Here is a 13,276-nt window from a genome sequence, read left to right on the forward strand (position 1 = left end):
TAAAACAGACAATATAGCTGTTGGGTGTTGCTCAGCCCACTAATTCCAAAATGCACTTTTTACCAGGCTCTTTTTCACCATCAGATATATAACTGTCCCAAGGAACATATGTGGAAAACACTGCAGTGCTGGTGAAGTGGAAAGAACCTGAGATCCCAGTATTTTTCACTAGGTACATTTTTTTGACTATTTGCATCTAAGTATATTTTTAATAAGAAAGACTGACGGGACTTGAAAATAGAACGTCTTATGGGAGAAGTTTGAAATCAGTGAAAAATGCAAGCTCCTGAAGGTATTCAGAACCTGAAATCTGGGAGCGCTGTAAAAAAAAAAAAAAAAAAAAAGACCTGAGGTTCACTCCCCTGCCACTGAGGGAGAGGAAATAAAACACCAGCTGAATCACAATTAGTGAGTCTGTGGAGAACAGGCTTAACTTAGATGCTAATTGACAAAGTGGATTTTGTCAGTGTAGAGCTGCAAAGAGATCCTGAACCTTGGTACCTCTACTGCAAGAGAACTGTGAGCATTCACTGCATGAAATCTTCACTTTCAGGGTGATTTTAAAAACCTAAGCCCATAGGAGAGAGAGAGAGAGAAGAGAAGAGGCTTAAATAGGAAGAATGTAATGAAAATAATAACAGCTAGCACACAGGGATTTGGCTGGCCTGCTTAAAAAGACGGCATTTCCTACATGCCAGGCACTGTTTCAAGAGCTTTATATGTGTTAAAGCACTTAAGCCTCAGACCAACTTTATGAAACAGGACACACAATTATCACCATTTACAATGAAAAGCAACTGAGGCAGGGAGAGAAAATGTTCCCAGTTACAAAGCTTGTAAGTGCTAGGCCAGGATTCCACCTCGGCTCCAAAATCAAGAGCTTTACAACCACACAGCACGGCTTATCCAAAAAAGCAAGCCAAACTGTGCCCAGTCCGTGTCAGAATCTGTTAAAAGATGAAGCTCAGTTAACAGTGGGAACCTGTGCTGTATACAGACAGGTGTACCTTTGTCTAGGGTCAAAAGCGGCAGCCACACTGAAGAAGGTCAAGTTGTCAAGGGCTATCACCTGTATTAAGTGCTGCTGTCAAGTGTACATTTCAATGTGTATAAAAAACGCACCTGGACAACTGTCGCTGAGAGGCAAGTAATAATGGGAAGACCGAATGCGATCTTCTCCTTACGATACAATGACGAGAAAGGAAAATGCTACAAAGGGCGTTTAAAAGGTAATGCCCAGGAATACTTGGGACTCCGTTCATTCACTTTCACGTGATTTAAATCTGCGTTTGTGGTTAAATTTTTTCCCCTTCACTAGGAAAGCCTTTTGATGAAAAACAGTGCCTCCTGAATCAGAGCTCTTTTAGTCACCATGGAACATGACCTTTAAGAGAGAAGGTGATACATTACCGAAATGACCCCTGCACATACACTACACACAGCCTGAAGTCACGGCCTGCACCGGTCACAGCATCCAGGAGAAGCGCAGCAGCACAGAACGCACATCGAGACGCTCCCCTTCCCAGAGGCCACGCGAGCCCGTCCCTGACTGCAGGCCTCCTGCCAGAGTGGGCACGACACCTGATCTGTCTGCATCTCACCTGTCAGCTTGGGACTCCTCTTTCCAGCTCAGCCCAAGGTCAGCGCCTCTGAAAAGCTTTCCTGACAGAGTGAATCACTCCCTCTCCACTGGCAGCATGCCCAGGACACCAACTTTCAGAAAGGTCATGCTTTATATATATGCTTGTCGGCTGAAGGTAGCAAATAAACAGTGAGGCTGTGATGACCACAATTAGGTAACTTGAAGTAATTTCAAAGAATAGGACATTGTTTTTTCAAAGAAAACATGGCATTTTCAAAGACCAGAATGGCAGGCAGTTCAATGTGACAAATGCTGAGTGCCAACCATACACAAGGTCCTGCCAGATAGAAACCGTCAGGACTCCCTGGCAGAGAGACTTATGCAAATAGAAGAAGGGTGGAAAGTAAATCAAAGTTAACAGAAACACCAAGTAATCTAGCAACTCAAAATGAAATACAAGCAGCAGAAAAATACCTTGCAGAGCAATAAAATGTTTTATTCCCATTGCGAATCTGTAATTTTTACTCTTATTTATTTGCTCGACAGATAATATTTAACAACTATGTATGGACTGTAAAAACTGATTTGCTGGCAGACAGAGCCATGCATTTACATTTTAAAGATGGTTCACTGCATTCAATGGCTAGGACCAAGCTTTAATCTGAAACTTGCATAAATACCCTTGTCTGAGTGTAGTTCTTTTAAAAATTACACTTCTCATTGAATTATAGATAAGGAAAGATAAAAACACTAACCAAGAGCACCAAAAAAGAATGATTAACTTCATTAAGTTGAGAAATGGGTAGCTACAGCTAGGAATACAGACCCCAAACAAACATTAATTACTTCAGTATTTGAAATCATTTTTAAAATGTTTTTTAAAAATCAAGTGTAATTAATCAGCTTAAAACCAATACCCAACTCTTTAAAAGTATATATTTATAAAAGATTAAAGAACAACAAGAACTAGTAAGATTTAATTCCTTAATAATGAGGGGTTTTTTTGAAAGCTCAAAGAAATCATATCTTATAAGGAAGGCATTTCTTCTCTATCCAGCAAAGGCTCAGAACCCCAAAAGTACCTTTCATCATTTTTATCACTTCTTGACGACCCGTGATAAAGCATTATTAAAATACAATATTGATTTCCGAAGGCATATAAGGTCGGCTATATGAAAATGAACAAGAAACTTGGCAAATACACTAAAACTGTAGCCTTCAAGGCTGTCAGCACTTTGCCTACCACCGAGTTTGAGAAATACTGATTTCCAGGAGAAAACGTCAGTTTCGTGTCCCTGCAGAGCTTTATCTTAACCTAGAACATCCTCACTACATCCAGGCCAGGCCAGTCACTGCCTACCTTCACCCACCACCCTAGTCAAACGGTTCAATGCCTGACCTCTCCGCGGATTTTGCGCAACCCCTGAGACTCTTCTCAGGCAGTTTTGGCCCAGTCCGCTCATCGGGCAAACTCTCCTTCATCCTTCATGACCCACTTCAAATGCCTTTACATCAGCGAGGCCTTCCCTGCCCCTTCAGTACAAAACTGTTGCATTCTTTGCACAGTTGCAGTACAGTCTCTGTCTCAATAGACTAAAATTCAGTATCTTTATCCTCATCTCTATTAATGAGGCTGTTATCAGACCAGAGGTTTTCAGTCATTAGAAAAAAATGAGAGTTTAACAAATAGGGGCATCAGCTTTTCGCAGGACCCTCACACACCACACCAGCACTTCTATTTATTTTACTTATGTTTTGTCTTCATGTCCACCTAAGGTTCGACACGGTCTAGCAGAACAGTGAACACACCTACCCAAGAGATGAGAGGTCACAGAGCCTTCTCACCAGGTATTAGTGAGTCAGCCGCATGGACAATGATCAATACAGCTTGGTAAGCAACATCATAAATCCAGTCTCTACCTGGATGGGCCTCAAGTCTTGGTCCCCAACATAGAGACCTGATTCATGCATCAAGCTAGAGGGATGTGATGTATAACCATCTCTCCCTGTCAATCCACCTTAATTACACCAAAGGGGATGATAAGAACGCGGGGGAAAAAAAGACAGCAGATATCCGCACTGGGAGGGCCAGTATAATTTCTTCCCAAACTCAACATAAAGTAAAAGCTTAAAAGAGAAAACTCCATCAACAAAGGCCACAAAGAAGACACAGTATGTAAGAATAAACTTAAGATATGTTCAAAATCCATAGTATGAAGAAAACTATTAAACGTTCCTGGAAGAAGCCCTGTTCTTAAGATGCTTCCACCCATCAAGATGTTGTCAGTCACTAAGTGGATACGCGAAGATCAAGTCACTAAGCTGACATGTGAAGATGAGACACTCCCAAACAAAAAGCCAAGTTTCTTTGCTAAACGAGTGGATATTTGTGGAAAAATCAATATACAATAGGTAGAAAAACACTGAAAGATGGATAAGCAATGAGAGCCTGCTGTATAGTACTGGAAACTATATCTAGTCATTTATAATGGAGCAGGATAATGTGAGAAAAAAGAATGTATCTATGTATGTATGTATGACTGGGTCACCTTGCTGTGCAGTAGAAAATTGACAGAACACTAAACCAGCTATAATGGAAAAAATAAAAATCATTATTAAAAAAAAAAAAGAAAAATACTGAAAGCACAGGCTGTTAAGAGAACGTAGCCCTAAAAGATATGAAAGTCAAATGAAAATAAGATTCCATTTCTCACTCTTCAGAATGGCAGAATTTTTAAAGCTTGATAATACACCCCACTGATAAGGCTGTTGGGTAACAGATCTCTTGAATTGTAGGCAGGAATGCAAAGAATCCCCACAGAGGGGAAACAGGCAGTATTTCAATCGATTTATCCCACTTCCAAGAATTTACCCTGAAGATACACCTCCTAACAAGACATATATATATATGCAAAATTGTGTACCGCTATATTTTTATTCAAAATGTTGGAAAATGTTCAAATATAAGAGATTAGTTGAGGAGTTCCCATCATGGTGCAGGGGAAACAAATCCGACTGGGAACCATGAGGTTGCGGGTTCGATCCCTGGCCTCGCTCAGTGGGTTGAGGATCTGGCATTGCCATGAGCTGTGGTATAGGTCGCAGATGCTGCTCACATCTGGTGTTGCTGTGGCTGTGGTATAGGCTGGCAGCTGTAGCTCTGATTAGACCCCTAGCCTGGGAACCTCCATATACCACAGGTGTGACCCTAAAAAGACAAAAAAAAAAAAAAAGATTAGTTGAATAAACTCTGGTTACATGCACAAAATGAAGTATCATAGAAATGGTTAAAAAGAAAGAGCACAAGGAAGATATTTATAACTGCCCAAATGTCCAGAATATTGTAAAAAACAAAAAAAAGCAAAGTGCAAATGAAGAGTGTGCTACTTTTCATGGAAGAAAAGGGAAATTACAAAACACACACACACACACACACACACACACACACACACACAGAGTCATCTGTACAGGAGGATAAACCAGAAAATGACATTGGTAATCAATGGGGGAGGGCTTGGGGTAGAAGTGATGGAGAAGGAGTGATGTTTCTGAGTAAATCCTTATACAGTTTTGACTTTTTGAAGTATATTAATACTCCTCATATCAAATTAAAGGTAAAACAACAAGAATGAGGGAGAAAAACTTGAAACTGAAAGCATACAGACTCAAACGAACCTGACTATATTTCAAATGAATATATTTCAAATAAATAAATATATTCTTTTGAATATATTTCAAAAGAACTAACCCAAGTAACTTTTAGAACATAGAACATACCCTCATCTTGCGGGCAGAGGAGAAGAGGGGAGAGGGCTGGAAACAAACCCTGAACATTTACAGCAGGTCGGTTTTTCAAGAAGAGAGGAGTGGAGATGGCAGTATAAATGGAGCACTTTTAAATTTATTTTAAATGTATGATAGGATACATTGTAAGCCAAAGAGGAAATGGTTTATGTTAGAAGATAGGATTCTAATTGCAGAAGAAAACAGAAAAGACAGAAGCAAAGCCGGGGAAGGCAAGGAAGAGGCCTAGAGGAATGGAGGCAGACACATCAGTGTGAGCTCATGACAGTGTGTGTGTGTATTTGCATGTCCTACATCCATCACTGAAATGACTTAGAAGGGAAGACGCCCTTGCAGCAACAGGCATCACAGTTCCTCTGACAATAGCCAACTTCAAGGTTAAGGAAGGGGAGGTATAACAAGATGAGTCTGGAATATTTTGTTTGGACAGACGCTGAGGAGGTACTCAAAATAATGATGGGAGTAGATGAGCTGAGCACAAGAGGCAGCCAAAAGTGGCTCCCAATCGCCAAATGTGACACAACTTCAGCATCGATATAAATTAAAGCAAGTACTGAATTATAAATCACTGGAAAAAATACCCATCAATGAGTTCATACTGATGATGTATATAGATCAATAAATGAGCAAAAAGGGAGTGCTCTTCCTTCCAGCCGAAGACCAAGTGCCAAAGCTGTATGTGGAGGGAGTGCTGGAGTTTATAACTTAGGAACTAGAATAAAAGATATGCAAATTCTTTAAGTTTGGGGGTATTTCCACAAATACATTAAAAAAAAAAAAAAAGCTTACATTTCTCAGTGCTTCATAAATAGCTCTAAACGCTGGTTGCTTATCATCGTGGTAAACACCTCTGTTCCCATGAAGAATAAAGATTCCTTCTTCTTCAGCTTCTTGGCAATTGCTTCCATATATGCAATGATCCGGTCGATAATTCCATTGGCATGGAAAAACAAAAAGGCTCTCTATACAAAGAGAAGACAAAGAAGCAAATATACCCTAAGGCCACATAATTAGCATTTTGCAAAATTTTTAGTTTAAATATACAGCTCTTCCAGGATAATTTTTTTTTTTTTTGGTCTTTTTGTCTTTTTTCTAGGGCCGCTTCCCATGGCATATGGGAGGTTCCCAGGCTAGGGGTCCAATCGGAGCTATAGCCGCTAGCCTACACCACAGCCACAGCAACACAGGATCCGAGCTACATTTGTGACCTACACCACAGCTCACAGCAACTCTGGAGCAGTTACCCACTGAATGAGGCCAGGGATCAAATCCGCAACCTCGTGGTTCCTAGTCGGATTCGTTAACCACTGCGCCACGACTGGAACTCCCAGGATAAATTATAAAATAGTGAAAAAATATGTTTGGCACTTAGATCTCTTTCTACTAAGTTAATACTCAAGAAAAGTTTTCATCTGTCTTAAAAATGTAAAGTGATAACCATTAATATAAGCCAAAACCAAATAAGTACATTTCTTCCCTTTTGACTAAATAATAAATGTTTTATAAATGCAGAGAATAAAATAAATTTAAATGATTACCTGGATTATGAAAAAATATGATATTCAACAGATCTTGATCACCCCATGTGATGTTTAGCTTGTACTTTTTAAGCAATGGCATCAGTATATCTCCCCATCGTAGTCGCACAGTTGTCATATCATTCTGGAGGCAAAACCATGAGAAAGATTCTCGGGTTTCCAGGTTTAAAACAGCAGCATGATGCCAGTCCCCCATTCTCCCCTTAGCAATCGTTACAAGAGCAACAAGAAGCGTAAACTTCTTTTTTACAAAACCAAGTGACCCTACAGTAAACCTAAATGTGAGGCTGTCCAGCTGGAGTGGAGAAGTTAAAGATCTCTGAAGCTGCATGAAGAAGTGATAAAACTAAGAGAAGTCAGGAAGGAAAGGCAAAGTAGATGATAGTTTAAATGCTATGACTGGGACCTCATCTTAAAAAGCAGGCAGTCCTGGTACCTATGTCTCTGTCACACAGTTGCCCAAGATTAAATCTGTTTATATGTAAATAAAAAGTACTTGGAACAGTACCTGGCATGTGACACACACTCAGTGTTAGCTTTTTTTTTTTTTATCACTATGATAGCTATTATTCTTAGACCAATCTTTTATAACTGGCATTTCAAAGAGATTACTTGAAATTGATAAATCAAGACTAGAGACTGAATTTTGTCAAATGCCTTTTCAGCCTTGATATAATTACTCATAGTTCATTATTTTAAAACCCAAAGTCAAATACCTAAGGCACTCCCCAACAGAGCTGAAAGTGGGCTAGGGATCATGTGAATCTGGGGTGAAAAGGGGTAGAGTTGAATACTAAGTCTTTTACAACAATCTGATTCTTTGAAACTCTCCGGATGTAAACCTGTTCTCCTCAAAGTACAGTCTGCATGCAGTGTGCTGGCCAGTAAAATTTTTACGTCTTCTATAAGATTTAAATACAGAAATTAAGAGTAAGATTTAGAAACTTTTATAGCAATTTAACAGAAAAATTTTGTTTCTTTAATCTAATCTTTTCCTAATGACTTAATTACATTATTTTTACCAAAGAAATGGCTCATGGCAGATTGCAAATAATGTTTAAGAAAACACTGATCACTTATGATGGAGCATGGTGGAGGATTGTGAGAAAATGATTGGGTCACTTTGCTGTATAGTAGACATTGACAGATACTGTAAATCAACTATAATGGAAAAAATAAGAATCTTAAAAAAAAGAAAAATATTACTAATTATATAGTGGACTCCTTCAGATGGCAGTTGAACATTTACCAAGGATAAAAAAATTACAGAGAAATAAGATTAGAGATAATGCAGAAATGACGATAAATTATTGGGGAGGAGGATAATGACTAGTAACTAATGACTGAATACAACCTACTGCGAAACAGAATTTCAGCATGGGAAATAAAAGGTCAAGGAAATTTTAGTCAGTTGCAAGTTAGAAGAGAGGAAGAGAAGTATACTGAGCATAGGGCTAAATCTATCTTTAGAAGAAAGTAAGAGGATTATACAATGTTTTAGTGAATAAACATTTAGTGTCCCTGGAAAAAAAAAAAAAAAAAGGAAGGAAAACACTGATCCTTCTCCACAGAGAGTTTGAAAAACATTGTTACAAGCTATTCTAGGACAAATAATACACTAAATGGGGCATAAACAATCTATCCTTTGAGAAAAAAAAGTCAGGATCTCTGGGGGGAAAAAACCCACATATTTGAATTGAATATAATCTGCTATAATTATATTACCTTTGTGTGAAGTTTCTCAGAATGCAGTAAACACAGTAACTACATAATCAGAAATTCTCCCTCAGAAAAATCTAGAAAACAACTGAAGCAAGTTTTACTTAAGGAAATAATAAGAAAATATTTTAATGAAAGGATGTCTCTGAAATACGTCATTGATCATCTTAACTAAATGTTCTTAGGCCCTAAAAAGGAAAATAGGAAATACAGCAAGAACCAAAACTAGGAACACATTTAATAGACAGGACTGGAGGACTCCCTGGACCACCTCATGTTGAAGTCTTCACTGGATTTTGCTTTTAAAAAAAAAAAGAAAAAAAAATAGAGAAAAATATACCTATTCAAAGAAACAAAAGAAAATTGCAAGGTCCAGGGCAGTCTTAGGGGGAAAAAAAAAAATCAAGGTGGGGGTGTGGAAAACCTTTATAACTTAAAGGAAAAGTCCTACTAGAAAAAGACTGGGAGTTCCTGTCTTGGTCAGTGGAAATGAATTCAACTAGGAACCATGAGGTTGAGGGTTCGATCCCTGGCCTTGCTCAGTGGGTTAAGGATCCGGCATTGCCGTGAGCTGTGGTGTACGTCGCAGACGTGGCTCGGATCCCATGTTGCTGCGGCTGTGATGTAGGCCGGCAGTTACGGCTCTGATTAGATCCCTAGCCTGGGAACCATCATATGCTGCTGGTGCAGCCCTAAAAGGCAAAAAAAAAAAAAAGACAAATACTGGACAAAAAGCAATAACATTAATGTTATCTGCTGAGGATTTAAGCTGAATATTTAAGACAACCAAGGAAAACTCTGAGAAATGAGTTTAATAAAGAGGCATCAGTATAGAAAAAGAGTTCAAGTTAATAGAAATAGAAAAACAAAGTGGAGAAACAGTCAAAGGATATGGACAAAGAGCCATTCACAAAAGAGGAAAGAGAAATGCCTAAAAGCTGTACAAAAAGATTTTCACCCACATTGGTGGAATAGTCAGGAAAGTAAAAATTAAAATGCATGAGATATTTTTCTTAGCCATATAACTACATACTCGTACTAGTACACAAAACCAAGAAAACCACCTTTTCTCCACAATATTACACACATTAAATGCGAGACTACGTATGTATACTGACATAAAAATCAATTACATATATAAGTGAAAAAAGCAAACTGAAGACACATAAAAGGATCCTACATATCATTCGAATGCACATGCGCATCTCCTTCAACATTCATTTTTAAAAGTATGTGAAAAATACATAGCATGGTTCATAATGCCATTTGGGCAAAGGAATAAAACTGGGGAGAGAGGTGTGTAAAGGGGAAACTTACCTTTTTACTCTATATGCAATGAAATGTCTGAATTTTTATAAGCGCCATTTAGTTTGGTAAATTTTAAAAAAAGAAAGATGTAGCTCTAATTTACTAGTGTCAGCAAGCCTACTAAAATGCACATGCATTGTATTAAGGTAAATCCGTCTCAATTTTAGAATTAGGTAAGCTTTCAAAAACAGACCCATTATCGCCATCAGTCTATGTTATACGTAAATTGAAAATTGACATATTATGCTCCAACAATGCTAGAAACTGGGCACACGTCAATTCCCAAAGATTAGTTATTCCACTCAACTCTGAAAAAGTTCTCTTTTGGTATGATATTCACTGATAATGTTTTCTTAAGCTATATATGTAACACAATAAAAGTCCCCCATCACATACATCTTTCAAATATGTAAAAAAAAATCTTCATGGCCACCTTACAGTAAGTGTACTTCTTTTTTTCTTTTCTTTTTTAGGTTGTACCTGTGGCATATGGAAGTTCGTAGGCTAGGGATCAAATCAGAGCTACAGGCCTGCACCATTGCCACAGCAACACAGGATCCAAGCCACATCTGCAACCTGTGCTGCAGCTTGCAGCAACACTGGATCCTTAACCCACTGAGTGAGGCCAGGGGTCAAACCCACATCCTCATGGACACTATGCCAGGTTCTTAACCCACTGAGCCAACATGGGAACTCTGCAACAAGTATACTCTTTTTAAAATATTTTTCAATACTTCATTAGTGACCTAGTTTCTATAACTTTTGTCTGTTCTTTGCCAGTAATTATGTATTATGTTGCTACTTTATGCCAGACCCCATGCTAAGTATTCTGAATACAAAGCTATATAAAATACACACCCTGGGAGTTCTCTTATGGCGCAGGAGTTAAAGATCCAGTGTTGTCACTTCAGTGGCTCAGGTCACTACTATTGCACAGGTTTGATCCCAGCCTGGGAACCGCCACATGCCATGGGCGTGGCCAAAAAAAGAAAAGACATACCCTGCTCTCAAGAGATGGAAAAAATAGGCAAAAATTACTTTATACAGCAGGACATGAACAGGGTGCAGTAAATAAACAAGAAAAGGATTCTCAAGATGACATTTATATTCTCTGGTTTTTATGTAATAAATAGAAAAAGGTTAAGGCATATTCTAACAGGGATTTAACACTGTCAATACAGTCATAATATGCGACACAAAGCAGTATCATAGCCAGTATTATTGTCAATCAAGCATTATGAGAAACAACAAAAAAGTTAAAGTTTTGCTATTTTAATTATTAAAATATGTAATTATAATACATCAGGTTGGCACCAAATGATCATGAATAGTAGGGGCTGGATGACAGCAAAGCAAATTAAGAATAAGGCAGTGTTTGCTAAAGATCCGTTTGGAAAATAATCAAGAAAAATAAAAATGTAAACTAAAAAAATCAGCAAGTTTTGTAGAAACACGTCAACAATCACAAATATAACATTTAAAAGCAAAGTAGGAAGTTCCTTTGGGGCACAGCAGGTTAAGGATCTTGCATTGCCACAGCTGTGGGGCCGGTTGCAACTGTGGGGTGGGTTCAATTCCTGGCTGGGGAACTTCTACATGCCATGGGTGTGGCCAAAAAAATTTAAAAATTTGAAAAACAGAAACAAAGCAAATCTGTCTTGCTCCCACTGGGCAAAAATTGAGTTGTTTGAAACACAGGATAGTTGGTATGAAGTACACTGTACCTACCAAATTAACATATACTCATACTTCTCATATTTTGCTTAAGCCATTAACACACAGGAAATAAAGCTTTAAAGTTTAGAAATTACTTCAACTCCTTATCTACATTTCTAGGAGGTTCAGAACATGCCACAGACAAAAACAAAAGAGAAAGGGGAGAAACTGTTAAACATCTAAGAATGACATTTAAATAAAAAGGAAATAAATATAATCATAGATTTGAACCATATAGCTGTAATTAAAATTTTTTTAATAAAAAAAACAGTAATGGTGTTATACTAAGTTATCTCTAAGATTCTTTGCAACACTACACTTATCACAACTCTACGAATTTCAAATGAAGAGGTACTGAGCAGGCACATTACTCCTTAGCACATAATCTTACAGCACCATCTTCTGGTACAATATTTATTTACTGTGCATAGTCTGACCATCAGAAAAGGAAAACTCATGGTATCACACATTTTATTTAGTAAAACTATGGTACATGAGATTTTAAATCTCAAAACAGATTTAACAAATTGGGTAATTGAAGAAAGATGCTCTCTGATAAGCAAAAGCACAGGTTACACTGGCCTCACTAATGCATTCACTTGTGGAAGACAAAACTGAAATGAGACGAAGATTTCTGAAAGGTACAGAAAATGGTAACGCCAAAGACACCCTAAGTTTACTAGCTCTAGCAAGGGCAGAGTGACAGAAATGTCAGGATGTGGGTGGCAGTGACTACACACAGTAAGTGCTGTCTATACCAAGGACAAGAGGGGACAAGTCTAAATGAAGCACAGAGTTAAATCAGACGTACAAAAAGGAGCAATAAATAACATGTAAATTCTGGTCCACCAGGTCCGTAAGAATAATACCAAACAGAGATACCCGCATACAAATAAATATATACATTCATATCATAAAAGACAATACTTAACGTTTAACTTAGTACTGACTAGATGTAAAGGTCTTACATGAGTGTTTCAGAAGTCACTTTTTAGCTAGCATTGAAGTGCTTATTATGTGTCATGTTCAGTACATTTTGAACGGGTCTCTTCTAAAATGACAACCTACATAAGTCCTTTTATTATCTCTATTTTTTTCAGTTGAGAGAACTGACATTTGAAAGTTAACTAACTAGCTGACTAGTGGTTATGGTGAACAGGTGGCAAAGCTACACAGAAGGCCAAAGAGCTTAACCCCAGAGCCCCCAGGCTACACCAACTTAAGATTCATCGGCATGAAACGGGTAGACAGTACAACACACCTATGTGTGCGGAATGCGCAGAGAATTTAAACAGCCTGACTCTTCCACCGACCTTGCAATTTGAGAGACAAGACACAAGCAGGGATTTTTTTTTTTTCCCCAAGTTAACTTCTAATAGCACCAAAAGAGCCAACACCGCCTATGTGTTAGCCTATTCTAACTAACTTAATCCTCACAAAAGCATTAAGACACAGGTACTGTTAATGTATCACCCCATTTCACAGATGAGGAAATCAAAGCCCAGAGACATTCAAATCTTACTCCAGATCTCAGAGAGTGAACCAGACCAAACGAACCGAGTATTAAGCTCTTAACCCCAATCTGTATTCTCCCACGATGTGCCACACT

General features: G+C 38.2%; 1 protein-coding gene across 4 annotated transcripts in view; it reads right to left on the minus strand.

The window, feature by feature from the left end:
• Nucleotides 1-13,276, minus strand: part of GXYLT1 (glucoside xylosyltransferase 1) — a 47,767-nt gene that overhangs the window by 6,607 nt on the left and 27,884 nt on the right. For 2 of the 4 annotated variants that reach the window (XM_047787979.1, XM_047787982.1), the window contains 2 exons: nt 6,925-7,048; nt 6,176-6,348 (listed from right to left, as the gene is read on the minus strand). In XM_047787979.1, the coding sequence (XP_047643935.1) occupies nt 6,176-6,348; nt 6,925-7,048 (297 nt within the window). Of the gene's footprint in view, nt 1-1,258; nt 1,752-6,175; nt 6,349-6,924; nt 7,049-13,276 lie in introns of those variants that run through there. The other 2 variants (XM_047787981.1, XM_047787980.1) reach the window with 2 other exon arrangements.

The sequence above is a fragment of the Phacochoerus africanus genome, chromosome 7, assembly GCF_016906955.1.
Source record: "Phacochoerus africanus isolate WHEZ1 chromosome 7, ROS_Pafr_v1, whole genome shotgun sequence".
In the NCBI taxonomy this organism is placed as follows: domain Eukaryota; kingdom Metazoa; phylum Chordata; class Mammalia; order Artiodactyla; family Suidae; genus Phacochoerus; species Phacochoerus africanus.